This window comes from Equus quagga, chromosome 5 (assembly GCF_021613505.1).
Source record: "Equus quagga isolate Etosha38 chromosome 5, UCLA_HA_Equagga_1.0, whole genome shotgun sequence".
NCBI lineage: Eukaryota > Metazoa > Chordata > Mammalia > Perissodactyla > Equidae > Equus > Equus quagga.
The window spans coordinates 97,498,002-97,517,833 of NC_060271.1; the positions used below are offsets into that span (position 1 = coordinate 97,498,002).

Genomic DNA, 19,832 nt, shown 5'->3' on the forward strand with positions numbered 1-19,832 from the left:
GAAACTCATTTCTTAAAAGGCATTAAGTTTGAACCCAACTTTGAATGAATCAAACTTTTCTAAATGCTCATATATTAAAGAAAAAACAAAAACAGGGCTGGTCTGGTGACATAGTGGTTAAGTTTTCATGCTCCCCTTCAGCGGCCCAGGGTTCACAGGTTCAGAACTGGGTGTGGATCTAACATACTGCTCATTAAGCCATATGTGGTAGCATTCCACATACAAAACAGAAGATGGGCACAGATGTGAGCTCAGGGACAATCTTCCTCAAGCAAAAAGCGGAAGATTGGCAACAGATGTTAGCTCAGGGCCAATCTTCCTCACCAAAAAAAAATATAAAAAAATAAAAAATAAAACAGAAATGTTGCAGTGTTAGTTTTTTAACATTTTTATCTCACACATACGCACACAGCACACACAGACTCAACCTTCTATTCTCTCCAAAATTTGTTGGGCACTTACAATATGCCAGGAATTGGACTAAAGTGTTACTGTGCAATATCTCATTTAATTCTGACAGAGGCTCTATGAGGTAGGTAATGTTACTATTCCCATTTTTTCAGATATGAAAACCAAGACTTAGAGAGAATTAATAGGTTGGTCAAGGTCATGTAACTAGTAAATGATGCAGTTGGAATTTGAACGCAGGTCTATCTCAGGCCAGAGCTTACATTCTTAATTTCTCAGCTATTCTGCTGCAGTAGGTACGTCATGTCCTTGCTCAGAAAGATACGTGTTAAACAAAGTAGATTTTGAAACTTTACTCATCTGACCCACTATATTTTATTGTGGGAGTATTCTCATGTTTGTGAAGTGACCAAAAGAGATCATATTATAATTTTCTATCTTGATGGAAGGAGAGCTTTAGGAGCATAGAAAATTTTGTAGGATTTGACATAAAGTCGTTTTTTAACAAAGAAAGCCAAGATGCTTATAGGGGTAGGTGGAAGACAGCTGTGTGGAGGCTGGACATCTGATGCCCTTGCTTGTGATGGAATTGTGCTGATGAGTACAATCCAATGCGCTAGTGTGCGTCCGGAGGAGAAAGCGTGAGAGATGCTTTCCAGATACATCTGGAGCAAAAGGACACTACAAATAATCGCATTGTTTGGCACACAGTAATACAGTTGTTTTTGCTTTGTTCTGGTGAAACTTGAAGAACTGGAAAGTCATTGTAAGGAGGACAGAGTAGCTAAAAGCATGCTAGTTGCCAAGTCTTAATACTTATTGGAAAAGGTTGAAATATGAGATGAAATCAAATCTGCAGTAATGATATTTGTATTGTGACATTTATCTTACTGAAAATATGAACCTTTAAAATATTATCCTCAAGTTCTGTAACTGAACAACTAGAAACTTTCATAGTTTCATAAGTTTGGGAAGTGTACCCTAAACTAAATGTTAATCTACATATATTAAATGTTCTGTCATTTCACATTTACATGTTATTTTTGTTTCTTTAAAAGCATTGTGAGGTGAAAGTACAGTACATGACCATGAGGTACAAATGTCACTTTATGGATATGAGACATTAGAATATGATAACAGTTGGACTTGATAAATTCAGACTGACATATCCAATTAACTTTTTCTTGACTGTCTTGTTATGATAACAGAAATATTTTTGTAATAAAAACTACAGGAGTAGGAGTCTGGATACTAGGTTTCCTACCAGCTCTGCCACTTAACCAAGTTTGCGTCTTTAGATAACAAGCCAATCCTTATGACTAAATTTCCTCGAATATAACATGGAGTAATGCTTGCCCTAGTTTCCATACAGAAGTAGAGAAGAAACGAAAAAATTGTCCTGAAAGTGATTTTTAATGTTAAACTTCACTACGTAATGTGAGAGATTGTTGCTTTACAACACTACGTTACTCTGATGATTTTGGAAAACTTCTGAATTCTTAGCTATGTTTCATACTGTTAAGTAGCATCTCTATTTTGAACTTTTTCTTAATTCACATGAAATACATAGTCATTAGAGAACAAAGTTAATTAAAAGGAGGAAAATAAAATTAATCAAATACCAGCACTCAGAGGTCACCACTGCATCTTCTTTTTAAAGAAATCTCCACTTTTATGTGTTCTCATCCTATTTTTATCAATGTAGGCTTTACTGAAACATTTAATACTTAATCTTAATACTTACAAAATTACCAAGTGGGAAGATATTTGTCAGATAATGCTTGCTTATTAATATCCTGATAAATGACCTTCTGATGATGTCGAATGTAAATGGTCCTGGAAGGCTCTGACATTTCTGATACACAAATCTGTATATTCCGAATTTTCTTTGCTTGTGCACTGACTGATGCCTTTGAAATATAACATCTGTTCTTACGTAAGAGAGATAAACTGTTTTCTTGCATTAGTATCCAAAAAAATTAATAGAGAAGTGCACAGCCTCTCTACCATTGCACTTTAACAGGATTCGGTTTTACCACTTTTACGTTCAATATTATCCTGACACGTTTCTTGGGTCAGGCCTACATACCAAGGCCTTTTTTAATGAATCAGGCACAATAGGCACATTGTAGAGATCTCTGGAGTTTCTCAAGGGCCTAAGGAAATGTCTCAGACAGAATATGAAGAATAGTTGGATCCAAAATACAAAAAAGAAAAAAGTTGATGTATTGGCTATTTAATTAAATGTACGCAAATATGACGTTAAATCAACTTCATTTAGCTGATAAATTTGGTAACCATAGAAATTTAACATGTAGATATCTTGAAACCATACTGCTGTACATATAACTTTTACACATAAGCCTTACTCTTGGTAGAAACTTTTTTTCCATACATACAAGATGCTTTGTGGCCTAAATTTTAATATTCAGTCTTACAGCTTCCTTACTGTGTTCAGCACATAGTAAGTACACGGTAAATATGTATTGGCTTCCTTTATTACTGGACGTTTACATTCTCCTCTATAAATTGTACACCAATGTCTGTTCCTGGGATAACTAAATAAATATTTCCGTGGTCCCATTTAGTGGGAGGAAGATCTCTTCTCCTTTATATATCTTTGCATGTCTCTTCCAAATGTTTTGACTCAGCAAATTTATTTTATTGCATTTAGTGAGATAGATGCCAGTGGTACAATGAGATAGGACTTTAATGCATTGGATGCTTAGTAAACTTGTTTGAAACAAAACTCTTTTTAAAGTAAGATGGATAATTTACTGACATCATCACCATAAAGTAAAATTTAAACACTCACTGAAGGAGGCTATGACATTCTTCTTGGTGCTGTAAGACTAGTATTCACTATGGGAAAAGGAAAATGGATCTGTTAATGATGCTGGATAGTTTGACAGCTACTAGATGTTGCTTGTTAAATAAGACCTGACTTCTATGGATGGGATTTATTATCTGTATTCTCTTGCTATGACTACTGGGGCTTATGGCTGTTCATCCATTAGTTATCATCTATCATGTGTGAATAGACCCTTTCCCCGTAAAAGTTGGTTCGTAGTATATTTGTTGCGATTTGCTTCACTGTGCTGTATAACCCTGGCACATCTACATGCAGCTCTTCTTTCAAAAACAAATTGATATATGTTTCTGCTCCTTTTGGAAGCATCCAAAGTCAACGTTTCCTACTAGACTATTTCTTAAAAACTGGCAGGAAGAAATAAAACCCTATTATATCCCGTGCTTGTCCAATTCAATGGAAGAAGCAGTAATCTCCCATTTATTCTGAAACACCTGCTGGTAGATTTAATGAGTATATTAAAAACTGAGCTGCCTTAATATTTCTTTTAAAAAAACCCTATTCTCTTTCTTGAGCATATTTGATTTAAAGCTGTTATTTGCTTATTTGCTTTGCCATAGTGTGTTTGTGTGTGTGCGTGCGTGCGTGTGTGTGTGTTTTGCCATAGCGTAAGTTTAATACTTTACTGATATGTCAACATAACACACATGGAAAAGTGTGCACTTGATGTATGGACTAATTGGCTTTGGTTTTTGTTTTCCAGCTGGGACAACGTATATCTTTAGCAAAGGTGGTGGACAAATCACATATAAGTGGCCTCCTAATGACCGGCCAAGTACACGAGCAGACAGACTGGCCATAGGGTTTAGCACTGTTCAGAAAGAAGCTGTACTGGTGCGAGTGGACAGTTCTTCTGGCCTGGGTGACTACCTAGAGCTGCATATAGTAAGTACTTTTAAAATAAGATTCAACTTTTACTTTTTGCTGTTAGCTTTTTCTAAATAACCTATAATTCTGCCTTTTGGAAGTTTCTCTCCCCCAGCAACCAGTACTTTGGTACAGAAAATATAAATATACTCTAGATGTAATGAGACCTTATACCTATTACTGTTGTTAAAAGTGTTCTTTACAATAGAAAATATGTTTTTTTAAGAGTGAATTCCTCTTAATTCTCTGTTCACAAAGAGTTATTTTTGGTGTGTTTTTAGTGACTTTAGGCAGACTTGCCAACTTAATAAAGTAAGATGTTGCCCAGTGGATACTATTCCATCTGGCTGGAAGCAGGAGGTTGTAATACTGATGGCATAAAATGATGTGGATCCAGTGTCCTTATTTCTTGTCTCACTCAAGAAAAGAATTTTCTAAAGTTACACGCAATGGATGGGAGAAAAGGAAACTTTAAGAATGTTTGGGGATATGAAAGAAAATGGCAAAAAAATTACTTCTATGCTATATTATATTCATTTTGATACATAAATATCAAGAAAATAGAATGGGCTCTTGTCGTTTATGTACTGGGATCATTCCTTTTTCTCTAAGCTCTAAACTTCCCACAAGAATTTAGTTAGTATGCAGTAGATGGCGAATAAGAGTTTATAAATGAAAAATTTTCTTTACCTTTTAGAGTTGCCACAACTGACTATTGCTTAGAGACTCTTCTCTATATCTCTACATCAAAGAGTTACTAACTTGTATGGCTGGAATTCTTTATCTCCTCATTTCCTTATAATATTTGCAAAGAAGCCAACGTAGTCTTTCATTGTTGAGCTAGTAATATTTTACTAATATGTCAAAATAACAACCATGGTAAAGTGTCATATATTCGAAAACTCTAAAGGATTCTTATCATAGTTCTTGGTTTAAAGTTCTATCTTCTGGAAGGTTCCAGAAGCATATGAGTCTCTCCATCTCCCTTTTTATCCTCGAGGTATAGTTTGTCCATTCTGCCTAATGTGATCGTGTAAGTTTGTTTTGTTTTGTTTCTGTCTGTCCCTGTAAGTTCTCCCTTTTGCCAGCACCTATGCCTCAAAGGACATTTAATTAGGTCAACATGTTCTTTCCTGTTAGAAACTGGCCTTTAGGCACTCATCCTAAAATGATTAGGAAAACCACCAAACAGTAAAATACATTATCACAGACTTTTGCAGGGTCTTGATTCTCAAAGTTTTACTTATTTGTTTTCTTAATCTTAGTTTCCCATTAGACTTCTAGAATTTCCAATAAGCTGAGTAGGGGTTTACACTGACCACAAGAGCTGAATTCATTGCTAATCTTGGAAAGAAAAAAAACACCTCAGCACAACCATTATTGAACCATCGTAAATTTTCAATTCAAAATGCAGTTGTCAAAATGGGAACCATGGGAAAGTAATTTCAGCTGCCTTTCAGCAAATATCTAACAATCAAAATTGAAAGCATCTGGATCTTTATGGCATCCTAAATAAATGATCAGTTGAGATAAACTTAACTAGTGCAGGAAAGAATCTTGCTGTTTAGAGTAATCTCAATTTTTTAAATGTATCTGCTCCGTTTTTATTTAAGAACCTTGCAACTTCGACAAATAAATAAATAAGAAAACAAGAGCTTTCCCTCCTGAAAGAAATTACTTATTCATCCATAACCAATTACACATCTACCCTGAGAAAAGGTTCTACAATGATCACTCTCAAATCATAAGGGGCCATGTTACTGAATTACTCAAACCGTTATTGTTTGTTTTGTGGTCAAATGGTTTTGATCAACAAGAATGGGTATTTCTTTCCAATTCTGATCAAAAGTGGACTTAGAGTCCTTTCACATATGTAAAGGATTGGTTTTTCTAGGTGTCCATACCAGCCTAGTACCTTCTATACCTTCTGTACTGGCCGTGGATTTCTGACAGCTGACCCGTGAGGGCCTCCTTTCTAAATCTCTTCTCTTTGTCTTGCCTGCCGTTCACTTTGGATTTGCTATTTGTGTCTACACGCCCTCCCTCTTGGATTTGCTATCTTCAAGCTCTCCTTTGATCCAGCAGCCTGTCCTTCACTGGGAAATGGAAAATGGACATCGGTTCCCTGGACTTAACATACGTCATTGTTGGTTAGCCCTACTCATTTCTGTATCAACTATTAGGACCCAGGCTTAGGACAAATCTGGCCAGCTACAACTTTCTCTCTCCCTCCCTTTTCTCTACCTTTCTCTTTGCCTACAAGCAGTGATCAGCTATTAGTGACTCAGCAAGTTGCTTATTTGGAGACAAATCACTTCTTTCCGTGTTTTCAGCGTACAGACAAATAACTCTAGGCCAGTGGTTTTCCTGTTACTATTGAAGTTTACCTCTAACTCTTTTCCACGGTGTTGAGCGCATGGAAGAGGAAGACAAGGAGGAGTTAGATATTAAAAAAGGAAAGAAAGACAGAGACAGAGAGAGAAAGAGAGGGAAGGAGGAAGGGAGCAAAGATGGAAAAACGGAAGGAAGGAAGGAAAGGAAAGGAAAATGAAGCATATAGGGACCAAAGTTGATGCCTGCAGGTGATAGAAACAGAAGTATTCTTAATAATTATACTTAGACTTGGGAATATTCAAAGGCTATTTTATGAAATTATTTATGCACCTTCGAGTCTATTCTGATTTTTCCCAAATCATTTCTTCTGCTTGTTTCAGGATTGGAAATTTAAAAGCAAAACAAGATTTGAAGAAGTGTAGACTATTACTGTTGTTTGATTTTGGTTTATGAATATAACTGACTTAAAAATTAACCTGATTGATATCATAGGTGATATGATTTATCTATAGAAATTATTTTGGTTATCATTAAACTGCCAGGAAAATTTTCTAAACCTTCAAGATCAGCAAAGTATAAACTATGTACTGATCTTATTTAAAAATCATATTTCCATCCTTAATCAGTAGACTTAACTAATAAACTGAAAAGTTGATTTCACACATTAAAAGGTGCTGTACTATACAAGGCCATTTCAATTAGATAACTTTTTAACAATCTGATTGGCATATAATTTCAGTGAAGATGTGAACATTTGACATTGTTTATCATCCCAGTTTTTCAAATGATCATGTTATATTTTACGTGAAAGTATAATCATATTTAAATTTTGATTAACTGTACTCTTAAAAATATAACAACTTGAAATAAAGTGTTTTTTGACTCAGATGGCCCAGTTTTTATAGATGGATTTTTTGGTTATATTAATATTCACAGATGCAATTTAGTTTCTATATAACTCTGAAAAAGTCATCTAACTTCTCGTTTACAATGTAGAAAAAGTGTGGTACTTGATACACAGCAGCTACATTATTGAAAAGTTGCATTTTTTAAATTGATTTTGTTCTCTGAATCTCCAACTAAGAATTGATTATGGTAGTTGGTTGTCTAAAGAAAGTCTATGGTGGGAATTTTGTTGGATGACTGATTCTCTCTCCTTAATAATTATCTCATTTGTTGTAACTCACTTTTATCATGAATTGTTCCCTAGTCATTTCATATCTGTTCATTATTGTCAAATAGAGATACACTTTCTGATGACAGAGAACATAATTTATAATAATGATGATTAATAAGAAAAATAATATAATATATAAATGTGGCTTTTCATCATTTATTTCAGTGCATGCTAGAATCCTATTCAGAAATATTTTCTAAGCAACTAATATAGCTCAGGCCTATGTTGGACGCTCTTTGGATAGAAAAATAAATGAGCTCACCACTTGGTACTTATCTCAATAAATATTTCTTGGATGAATGAATAAACAAGCCAGCTGGGATCCTGGTCACCAGGTAGCTTAGATTATTTATAGTAAACATACTTCGTCCCTAAGTGACTAGTGTTTCTTGGTTATTGCTCCATCTTGGTATATCTCCATTTCTTCCTTTTGTGGTTTTAACTTTCTTATCTGCATAGTATTTGTAAGAATGTGGACAAATGATAGGTTTTTAAGATAAGGAATATAAAGAAGAGATTGTGAAGTGTAAAGTGTTATATTATACGTATTTAAATCAGTAATGTTGAGGATTGTTTAATCGTTATAGATAAAATAATTTCTTGGAAACAATAAACAAAAATCTAAGTTCCATTTTTTTATAATTTATATGATATATCTAGCAATTTTACCAATACTATCACTCTAGAGGAAACATCTCATATATCAGTCGGGTAATGTTAATTGGAGATTACTTAACCCCTCTCTGACTTACTGAAGAAAGCCACTGCCAAGTGTGCGCTCACTCGCTGCCATGAATATTAACGTGTGCATGGGTTCTAACCAGAGGAAATGTGTGGAGGGTGTAGAAGAGGATGAGCGAAGAGTGTTCTTTGAAACTCTTTCATCTTGGGAGCATGAAAGAGCATTGCAAATTTGATTAGTGCATTGTTGTACATATTTGCTGTAAGTGTTTCTTCTTTGTACTTTGCTAGGCAGGAAGCCTTATTTTTGAAACCAAGCTATTAATTGATTTTGATTTAGAAATACACCTTTTGATCAGCTGTTTTAATATAGACTAGAAGCATACTGTATTTATAGTAAATATTACTTGGCCCAAAATAACTTCTCAATATTGGTGATGTGTCAAATCTTTCTCATCTTTCTCTGCCTCTCTACATTTTATACTACTTATCTTACTGCTCTATTAAGATTAAAGTAAAAAATACCTTTCCAAAGTCAGTAATTACACATAGATACGTACCTAAACCAACAAGATAAAACCCAACTATTCCCTCATAGGCTTTTCTTGAATTTAAATTATGTTCCATCTGAAATATTCTTTCTAACCAAAAACACCTATTTTAAGAATTTCCACTTTGCCATATAATATTATATTCAACCCTATAAGTCGTATACAGTAGATATTTTATTTGATTTTCTTTTCCTGGTTCTTACATAAATTAGAGAACATATGGCCTATTTGACTAGAATTTTAAAAGCAAGGCTAAAATCATGTCTTTTCACCATGTGTTGTAAAATTCTTGTTCAAGCTTCTAAGGTATAAAGGATATGAGTTATCTTTGGAGAAAACGGGAGACATGATGGTCACATTTGTGTTGGCTTCAGTGCTATTCAGATGTCTTGAGACAGTCTTTATTTTGGGGGAGGGGTGAGGTCAAGCGAATCAATACAAACGTCTCCCTTCATCCTTTCCCCTTGGAAATTAATTCAGTTTCTTATTTTCTAATTTACTGGTTGTCACCTTTGGTGCATCAGTAAGTCTCAGAATTTGGTTTCCAGATTTCTAGTATTATTTCTTTCTCTGAAATTCCATTGCTATGAAACTTAATAAAAGAGAACCAAAACAACTCTGTCTGCCTGTACCTCTTCAGTTCATGTACTTATCACTTAGATACTTAGCCTAATCTTCCTCTTTCTATTTTGAATAGCTTCCAGTTCATTTGATGTACTTATGTCAGGTTAATTTGTTAAAATTATTCTATTATTTCTCTGTTAAAACACATTGATGCCTCCCAATTGCGTACAGGTAAAGGCACATTGTATGCCTAACATTTAACGTCCTCAACATTCTGATCTTACTTTCCATTTTCAGGTCTATTATTCCACAATTCTATACTTATCTATGGACTCCAGTGAAATTTATTAATTCAGTTTTTTAAATGAACTTCTTGTCATTTCTCTATTTTTATTTCTGTCCATAAATTTTCTTCTCATTCTCTCACTCTCTATCTAGATTCTGCCAAATCATCAACTTTTCTATTCAAATGTAGGATGTTTTCAGGGTTGGCCCTGGGATCTGGTCACCTCCTGAGCTAGCAGAAAGAAGTCCTGGACTCAGGAATCTCTTTGGAAGAGATGCTGAAACAATATCCAGGGCATTACCTAGGTAAAGAAACTCTTGTCCACAGATTCTGCTCCAATCTATGATCACTGCTCTTCTTGACCCATTGCTTTGTGGTAGACCCCGGATTATTTTACAGAATAGCTTCACATGCATTCTAAGTTAGCCAGGGATGAGTTGCCTTAGTAAATCCTCTTTTTTAATGCCAGGATGCCAAAACAAGAGACTCTTGTTGAATTCTTTCTACCGACTGACACCTCCATTTCTGCTGTACCTACTATTTTTCAAAAGCCTACCTGCAAGAAACATCTCCTTTGGCCCATTCAACACACCATTGTTGATAACCTATAATGCACTTTTTACTGTATTAGTTTTCTATTTCTGTGTAACATATTTCACCACAATTTAGCAACTTAAATCAGCAAGCATTTATAATCTTATATGGGCTCAAGAATCCAAGGAGCAGCTGAGCTAGGTTATTAAGAGATTCCTAGGAAAAGACATGGTTAAGCTCTCTCATGCTCAGAACATATTTAGAGTCTGCATGTCTTAGGAAGAAATGATGGGCAACAAGGAAAGCATATGCAAAAGATTATTAAGGATACTGGCTGTGCAGAATATACATTGATGGAAAAAGAGGGATGAAGCCATTGCTTGAGGGTTAAGAACTAATTTGGAGAATGCACACTGAATGAGAAGTCATTTGTACACTGATCAGGAAAACTCCTTTATTGCACAAAAAGCACTGAAAGCTGCAAGCAAAATTCATGAGACTAATAGTTAAAAAATGGAAGCAAACATGTCAACCAAAGATCAGGAAACCAGATGAAAGTGATACTATGGCATTGGAGTTCTAGTAAAGCTGATTTGGGGCCACTCCACACATAGGCAGTTCATTTCAATAAAGAAATGAAATGACCTAGATGAATATTACACAGGACACTCAAGGTAATGGTAGGTGTAAATAATCCACATTTTAAATTAGGAGCAAGGAATTGGAGATAATTTTCACTGGGAAAATTCTTCTGATGAAAATCTAAACATTTTTTGAGTTGTGAAATGCAATTTTGTTGACTTTAGGAACTTGCTTTAGGAGGTAGTACACTGGATCTTGGGATCCTTCTGTCAACAAGACAAAGGAGGCTGCTGCCCTCCTGGAGACCAGCTGAATGAGCTGTTTAATCTCTCTGTCGACAAAACAAAGCCCTGTAGGAATACAGTGCAATTAGGCTTCTGAAGAGACAAGTCAATGGTGGGCTCTTCCTATTAAGAAAAACACTTCCTCCTGAACCTACACCTTAAAGCCTTCTTGCCCAACAAAGAGTGGAAATACAAGATTGACAGACCAAAATGCTCTTTGGTGAAAGGTCAAAACTTAATTAATTATTAGGGCTTTTTGGTCTATGAAAATAAGTCAATCTTAATATTCCTAAAATTATATTCTGAATTTTAACCAGCAAATGCAGACTGCTCACTCCCAGATACACATCTCCTGTCCTGACTTCCCTTCTGGTCACCATACCAACATTTCCAATGGCTTCCACAGTCTCCACCTGGGTGTCTCATAGGCACCTCAAATTTACCACGTTAAAAACTGAACTCATCATCTCCCAACTGAATACCTTCTACCCAATCAAAGATTAAAACCTTGACATCTTTCCCATGCTTACTTTTATGACCTAATATGTTTCTCATCAAATTCCAGAAATGTCTTACAATCAGCGTGGTCCAATAGAAATATAATGTGAACTGTGCATGCAATTTTAAATTTTCTAGTAGTCATATTAAAAAAAGGAAAAAAAAAACCCTCAGATGAAACTACCTTTTAATATATTTATTTAATTCAATATATTCAAAGTATTATCATTTTAACATATAATCAATATAAATTTTTCTGTTTTACATTATTTTTTCATACTAAGGTTTTGATATCCAATGTGTATTTTACACTTAACAGCACCTCTCAATTCAGAATCTAAATTTTAATCAGAAACGCTGTATATTTCATGACATTTCCAGTTGTAAAAGTTGATTCACATATCTGAATTATTGTAAACACACTTAAAGCTTTCCATAACTGAATGGAGTATCATTTTTAAATGTATGTCTAACTTAATTACAATTAAATACATTTTAGAACTCTTGGTGCCTCAAATCCATTAGCCACATTTCAAGTGCTCAACGTATCGCTAGGGGCTACTGCGCTGAATTTATCTTTAGAATTTATCTGCTTTCTTTGAATCCTGTTATTAGTGCCTTAGTTTAATGGTCTCTTCTTGCACTGTTGCTATAGCCTTCTATCTAATCTCTCTGCTTCCAGATAAAGGAATGCAGGTATGAGTGAAATGGACTGTTTCTTTTTGGCTTGTGGCCTTGCTCTCCAGTCTGCTGGTAGTTTTCCATTGTAGTGCAGGAGCTCACATGAGGAACGCTCTCCTTGGATTATAGTATGAGGTAGACTCCCAAAAGATAATGCTGAAAGCATGTGACACTCTCCTGGGACTCCCCATTTACAAACTAAGGAGGCTTGGATGCTCAAGGCAGAGTCCCAAGTGCTGGAGAGTATCATGAAATGGATTCATTATCCACATGGTATTTTCTCAGGGAAGGAAGACTTCTCTGGTGTTAGACCATTGATCATCTCCACTTCCAGGTTCAAATGTTCCAAACAAGTGGTCACTTCTCTGAGATTTAGTCATATACTGCCTGTCTGCTCGCTGCATTATTTTGGGCACTTATATAAAAAATCTGTGATATATGTATGCCCATGAATTCTGACTTGATGAGAAAAGATGAATCCAATTAGAGAATGAAAGAAGAAAAACCACCTCCTGTGGTAATCAACTCTAAGTGATTAGGGTGGGGATGGTAATCAACCTCCACTATCCTGGCAATTTGACCATCCTCTCTTTTTAATCCTGCTGTGCCAACCTCTGACACTTGCTTAAATGATAGAGATGAAATTGATTCTCCATGTAAGAGAGTTTTATAAAAATGTTTTTAATTAATATGTATTAAATGCTTGAAGGTACTAACGGTTAGTTATCTTAAGTAGGGTTAAACTCTCTCTCTCTGAAATCATCCTTTCTCTATTCATTTGCTTAGTAAGAAGAACAATAACTAAACAATATGATTTAGTATGTATTGAGTGCTTACTATGGACCAAACGCTAATCTAACCACTTTACATAAAAATTATTTCATTTAATATTCACAATAACCCATTGAGGTATGAATTATTATCCCAATTTTACACATGAGCAAACTGCATTTTTAAATAATTGACTAAAATCACATAGCTGGTAAGTAACTGTGCCTGGATTTGAACTAGTTCTATCTGACTTCAAAGCCTCGTTCTTCTTTTGTGCAAAGGAAAATTTCAAGCTAGCCAGCTACTTTTCCAAATGATGATAAAATCCAAATTACCTCTCCTAAGTCAATGAGTCTTTACTGTGTACTGTGTTATGAGATTCCTTACACATGGGCACAAGCTGGAACTTCTGTGTCTCCCAACATGAGTGCACTAAATAACGATAGAGTGCCGTGACATAGCACATGATATTTTGTATTACAATTCCTTTAATGGGTGGAATTATAGGTATCATTGCTATTTTTTGAGTTGTGCCTTAATGTAGGGCTAAATTAATACTGTCACAAGAGTATCGGCCTAATGCGAAGATGAATATAAAAATAACCTGAAATGCTCTGGAAACTGGCTGCAGCAGCCGTTTTCTGCCTTTCCCCAGGTTCTAAAGCTAATGGATAAAGCCTAGACAGCTTGACCTACTTTTTTTTTTTTTTTTTTTAACCAAACGTCAGGGTAGAGTCTTGTGTATCTCGGCATGTAAATGAAGGGAGGAAAAAGGGAATTTGTCTTTTTCTTGTATCTCTTGATGCTTGGACATCTTCCTGACAGAAGTGTTCAAAAGAAAAGTATGTCATCCTGTTCATTATTGTTAATTAGCAGTAAAAGCAAGACTTTGGGAGCTCCGTATCCCACAGGACATCAGCAGAGAAATGGAGTTGAAATTTTAGCGGTTATATGTGGAGTAAAGTCAGGCTGCCTGCCATGCAGGTTTCAGAACTGAGTTCATTTGATCTTTAAAAGACAGGCACTGCAGAGAAATTTCGCACGATAGAAAGAAAAAGTTGTCAATTTTAGCGCCCTTCCAATGTCTAATTCAAGACCAGTGGTTAGTTGGTCATTTGTAACTGGCTGTTGTGAAGGATGTTGGATAAATGAAGCTTCTGGAGATGTTTTTTGCTATTTGAAATTGCAGCAAAGATATTATTCATTATTGTGTGAGGAATGTATTGTAACCATCAACTTCATAATTAACTAGCTTTCAGTGACCTTTCTCTTCAGTAGACTGTATTTCTATTATTTAAGTGTTCTTTTTCTATTTACTGGCTTTTTTTGGATTCTTCTGTCTAGACATAAACTGAATTCAATAGATTAGTGATGCATAGAATTGGGTCTGCAAGGCCGATAATATTTTATGACACGCTGTTCAGAGGGAGTTGAATTTTATTTATTGTCCAATGTCTCTATTTACTCTCCAGAAAATAAACATATTTTTCATAAATTTTATTTTCTTAAATGATAAATGTACTTATTGAAAAACTTAAATACAATGATGAGAAAAAAAGTAAAAACTGCATATAATATAACAACCTTTTCACTGTGGTGTCTAAAATTCTAATCTTTACTTTCATGCATATTGCATATATATTTCTTTTCTTTTATGTATTCGAGTAAGTAGTTGTATATATGCTGACATACCTGAATATTCTTTAAGAAAACAAAATATTTTCATATGATACATACAAGTTTACTGCAGCTGGATTGTTCTTATTTAATATATTTTGGACATGTTTCCATTGTAGAGCATATAATCTCATATTTACCTCCTGGTGTCCTTTTACATGCATATTCTACAATTTATCAAACCATTCCCTATTAAATGGATATTTTGTTTAATTGTTTCACAATTTTTAGTGTTGCAAACTGATAAAAAAACATTTTAATCTTGTAAAAATATCATTTCATATATATGAAAGTTTTCTTTTAGGAAGATAAATTTCTACAAGCAGAACCACTATATTTATTGGAGAGTTGTCCTTCAAGAACATTGTATTGTTGAACTCTCCCACCACCAAGTATATAAAGATGTCACAAACTGGGGCATTTTAATATAAAAACAAACTGACCTCATTATTTCTTAAGACATTGAGCTCTGTAGAATGAGTTTTTCTTCCTGACCTATTTGATTTGAATGTGTTTACATTTTCATAATTACACTGGTTTACAAGTGATACCAAACCTCCTCTAGCTTTGGTCAGATTCCTTCTCATATTCTCACAGCATTCTCAGAACAGCAATGGGCTGAGGAAGCTGGACAACATCTTCATGAATCTTGTGCCTCTTTTTAGGAAAGCCGTGGCTCCACGGTTTTCTGGGAAGAGCTAGGCAGGCAAGAGGTTAATGTCCCAGTGGGAGACCGTACACGTTTCAGAGTGTGCCTCTGTGTTCTTCAGCTTCTACACATAACATAATTCTTTTTTTTTCTTTCTTTTTTTTTGTTTTTTGAGGAAGATTAGCCCTGAGCTAACTACTGCCAGTCCTCCTCTTTTTGCTGAGGAATCCTGGCCCTGAGCTAACATCGTGCCCATCTTCCTCTGCTTTCTATGTGGGATGCCTACCACAGCATGGCGTGCTAAGCGGTGCCATGTCCACACCCGAGATCTGAACCGGCGAACCCCGGCCCCCGAGAAGCGGAACATGCGAACTTAACCGCTGCGCCACTGGGCCATCCCCTTCCATAATTCTTAATTTTGCCCCTAGTCACTTCTCATTTTGATCATGTGGCCCCCAGGACTTGTGCAACAGCAGTGAAACGTGACAGGCTTTTAAATGTATTAATAGTGTCAACATTATTGTGGTTAATCTTAATATAACAAACAGGATAACAACAGCTGTGTTCTACTATTAAGCATTTACTAAGGCATAGGTGTTTTAGCTCTTGATAGCCCAAATTAACCTACAAAGTTCCCGAGCTGAGAGAGTGGATTACATCAAGGGACTAGCTCAATGTGTTGTATGGCATTTGATAATGGCGAAGATTAAATTGAAAGGAAGTAAGATGTTCACAAGGGAAAAAAAGATGTAGCTATTTAAGTTTTTCAAATTCTACATGTGATTATTTACTTTAGTCCGTTTTTTCTTTTAAAGATTGGCACCTGAGCTAATAACTGTTGCCAATCTTCTTTTTTTTTCTGCTTTTTCTCCCCAAGTCCCCCCAGTACATAGTTGTATATTTTTAGTTGTGGGTCCTTCTAGTTGTGGCATGTGGGAAGCTGCCTCACGGTGGCCTGATGAGCGGCGCCATGTCCACGCCCATGATCTGAACCAGCAAAACCCTGGGCTGCCGCAGCGGAGCACATAAACTTAACCACTCGGCCACCGGGCCGGCCCCTTACTTTGGTCTTAACACATCCATTGTGAGCTAAATTATAGCTGATAGAACCACATTTAACATTCAGGAACATTTTGGTTAGCTTGCCAATTCTTTTTTTGGTGAGGAAGACTGGCCCTGGGCTAACATCTGTGCCAATGTTCCTCTATTCTGTATGTAGGACATCACCTCAACATGGCTTGATGAGCCTTGTGCAGGTCCATGCCTGCCCGGGATCTGACCTGTGAACCCTGGGCCACTGAAATGGAGCACATGGACTTAACCACTTTGCCCCCAGGCTTATCCCTTCCCCAATTTTTTAATTAGTAATGCATGAATATAATTTAAACGTGAAATATAACCAAAATTATAGTTTTTCTTTGAGTTTTTAAAATTGTTTTTAAGGTGCTACCACCTTGAGTTTTACTAATGAAAGGTAAAATTAAAATTTGCAACTGTGGAGTTTAATAGGCACTAAGAATATTTGATAATGCCATGGCTGTCTATATCATATTCACTACCATATTTAATAGCTGAACAGATGCATCTTGCTATGGCAACACATGGTACCGAGCAGCAGGGAGTCCCATTTGACAAGTCAGTTTTTATTTTATTTCTTTATCCCCAAACTTTCTCTAATAATCCCATATTTCAGTGTGTTTTGATTTGTTAGGCAGCAAGCAGATAAGAGGGATTCTGTTCTCTGCTGTTTATTTCCAACAGGTTGGTTGGTTTCAAGATACAAAGCCCATGAGATTCTAAAATAAAATAACTAGACAAGATTGGGTAAGATACACAGTACGCATAACTACATAATAATAAAATACATGTGCCCAATACAAAATGGGTAGAATACCATCTTCAAGAAAGCTCTGCAATGTGTCATGTGGTAGCATCAGATTAGTAAGAAAATTCTAGCAACCAGCCTCTTAGCAAGTATTAGTTCGGTGGTAAGCAGGTTATTCAATGGTGATGGTTTGTGTATGTATCTTCTAGTTGCCTTACTTAACTAGCAATAACTCTTGTCAGCAGAGATGCCCAAGGGAAATTGGGGTTGTTTGGCATTGCAAGATTTGCTCTCTGAGGATCAATTCTTTGGAGCTTTCCATGAGCTATTTTCCAATCCTTTAATTGCTTGTGTCTGGGAAAAAAAACACCTGATATGCATTCTAAAGCTAAAATAGGATGACTGTCTAGCCTAATGTATTTTGAGATTCACAGAAAGATGTGGAATTGATAATGGGCCATTTGAAATGAGTTTTAGCAAAGATCCTGTACAGCTATATTGAAAATTGTACAATTGTTGAAATTGGATACGTCTTATTGAACTTCAAGGATTTCTGGTATGCTTTGTGTGGTGAGGGAATTATGCTAGCCTAGAATCGAAAATGTGAAAAAGTTTGGTTCAGATCTTATGGCATGTTCTAATGCAATTATCAATCATCTGGGCTAGGCAAAGCAATTGTAGTTCAAGGTGTTCTGCATCTTTTCTGACTATCTCCTTTAGCAGGGTTTGCGTAATCGTCAACTAGGATCTATTTAACTACTCATGGTGCTAGTCGTTTCCTGGCTCCACAGTTATTATGTATAATCTATCTTTGCCTGAACAATCCATGCTAATTCAGTGAATTCAGAGAAGTCCTCTAGGTTCGCACAACTGGGAGAATTAATTTCTTTCCATTGCAGGAGAGGTGTAGTGGTTTTCCCACTTCAAATTTCTTTCTGTAGGGGCTGGCCTGGTGGCTCAGTGATTAAGTGTGCGCGTTCTGCTTCTGTGGCCTGGGGTTCGCCGGTTCGGATCCCACGTGTGGACATCGCACCGCTTGTCAAGCCATGCTATGGCAGGCATCCTGCATATAAAGTAGAGGAAGATGGGCATGGATATTAGCTCAGGGCCACTCTTCCTCAGCAAAAAAGAGGAGGATTGGCAGCAGATGTTAGCTCAGGGCTAATCTTCCTAAAAAAAAAAAAAATTTCTCTCTGTTGTAATGGTGAACCTCAGGAAGCGGTGGCTGAGGAGTGGGGCTGATTATGCTTTCTGTTAGTGTGACTCGTAATTCACCCTAAGCCTGCCTGTAAGAACATATTCCTAAATAAGTGGTCCCTTCAACATCTGTTTTCTGGTGAATAGGACTGAAGACCTAGAATATCTTTAAAGTGAGACAATAGGGTAAGAGATTTGCAAGCTCTTGATATAACCTTGTTTTTGCATTTTATGCTAAGGATGTAGGCACCTCAATAATTTATTTTACACTTGATTTGGTTGTTGAAAATAAGGAGTTAATGTAAACCTAAACTCATAGGGCCTTTTCATCTACTAGGCTTGACGACAAGTTATTTTTGATAGAATTCTCATATTCTGACTATCTGAGAGTTCTTATTTCCAAACTCAGTGGCATAGTCTTGTATACTAATCGGAATGTTATTCTCCCCCCAAAAATGGTACTTAGGAAGAGGATAATCTGAAAGAGTGAAAACTATGTGGATAACATGCAGGTATAGCTTGGTCATGAAACAAATTACCATCTTTAAGGAATTCTAGAGTTATTTAGATGGCAGGCCTGCTAGATGTAACTCTTTGTCTTCTGCTATGTCTGATGGAGAGATTGATCTAAGCCTATTTGAATATGATGAGAGCAAGTCACCCTAATTTAAAATCCAGCTGAATCTTTGAAACATGATAACTGTTCACTCAGAGGAATGAAACCTGTAGCCACTGGAGTTTTGTGAATTTGGAACATCAAAATGAAGCTGACACTTGAATTCATTGGCAATGGAGAAGAAAAAATTGAAAGGCTGTTGGTATATCTCTTTTTAAAGCTATTTTTAAAATATGGAATAAAATTGAATATTTTTGGAGAGGGCACCCTTGCCTTCTTTGTTCTGCATATATAAAACAGGAATCTCTAACTAATATGTCACTAGGTACAAAGATGAGGTTTTCAGATCCCTGATAAGATTCAGGACCTGGAAAGGTAGTTCACACGGAAGTAAACTTGTATTCTAACCCCTAATCAAAGACTAAAGATACCTTAATTTTTGGAAAGTAGATGAATCATAAAGCTTATAAGCTATGGTTTGCTGAAGGTTTAGGTTCTGTCTTAGACCCCAAGATAAACAAACACCTTTCTAATCAAAACCTTGAGCTTGGAGGAAGCTATAACTGTGGTAGCTGAATATGAAGCATGCTGAAGGAATTGGGATCTGAGAGAAAAAAGAAGGTCTGAACCTTAAGGAGAACACAGTCAAGTCTTTCGAGTAGTTTGATGGCTATTATTCCATTTTGAGAGAATCATCCACGTTTGACAAAGATGATGGGGTCCGTACCAGAAGCAGGATGATCTCTCCAGAAGGATGTTTAGAGCTAATAGGCATCTAATC

At 36.0% G+C, this 19,832-nt stretch overlaps 1 protein-coding gene across 5 annotated transcripts in view; it reads left to right on the forward strand.

Annotated features, from left to right (window-relative positions):
* Positions 1-19,832, forward strand: part of NRXN1 (neurexin 1) — a 1,071,934-nt gene that overhangs the window by 768,903 nt on the left and 283,199 nt on the right. For all 5 annotated transcript variants that reach the window (XM_046659961.1, XM_046659962.1, XM_046659966.1 and 2 more), the window contains one exon: positions 3,981-4,162. In XM_046659961.1, coding sequence (XP_046515917.1) covers positions 3,981-4,162 — 182 coding nt within the window. The remainder of the gene's footprint in view (positions 1-3,980; positions 4,163-19,832) is intronic.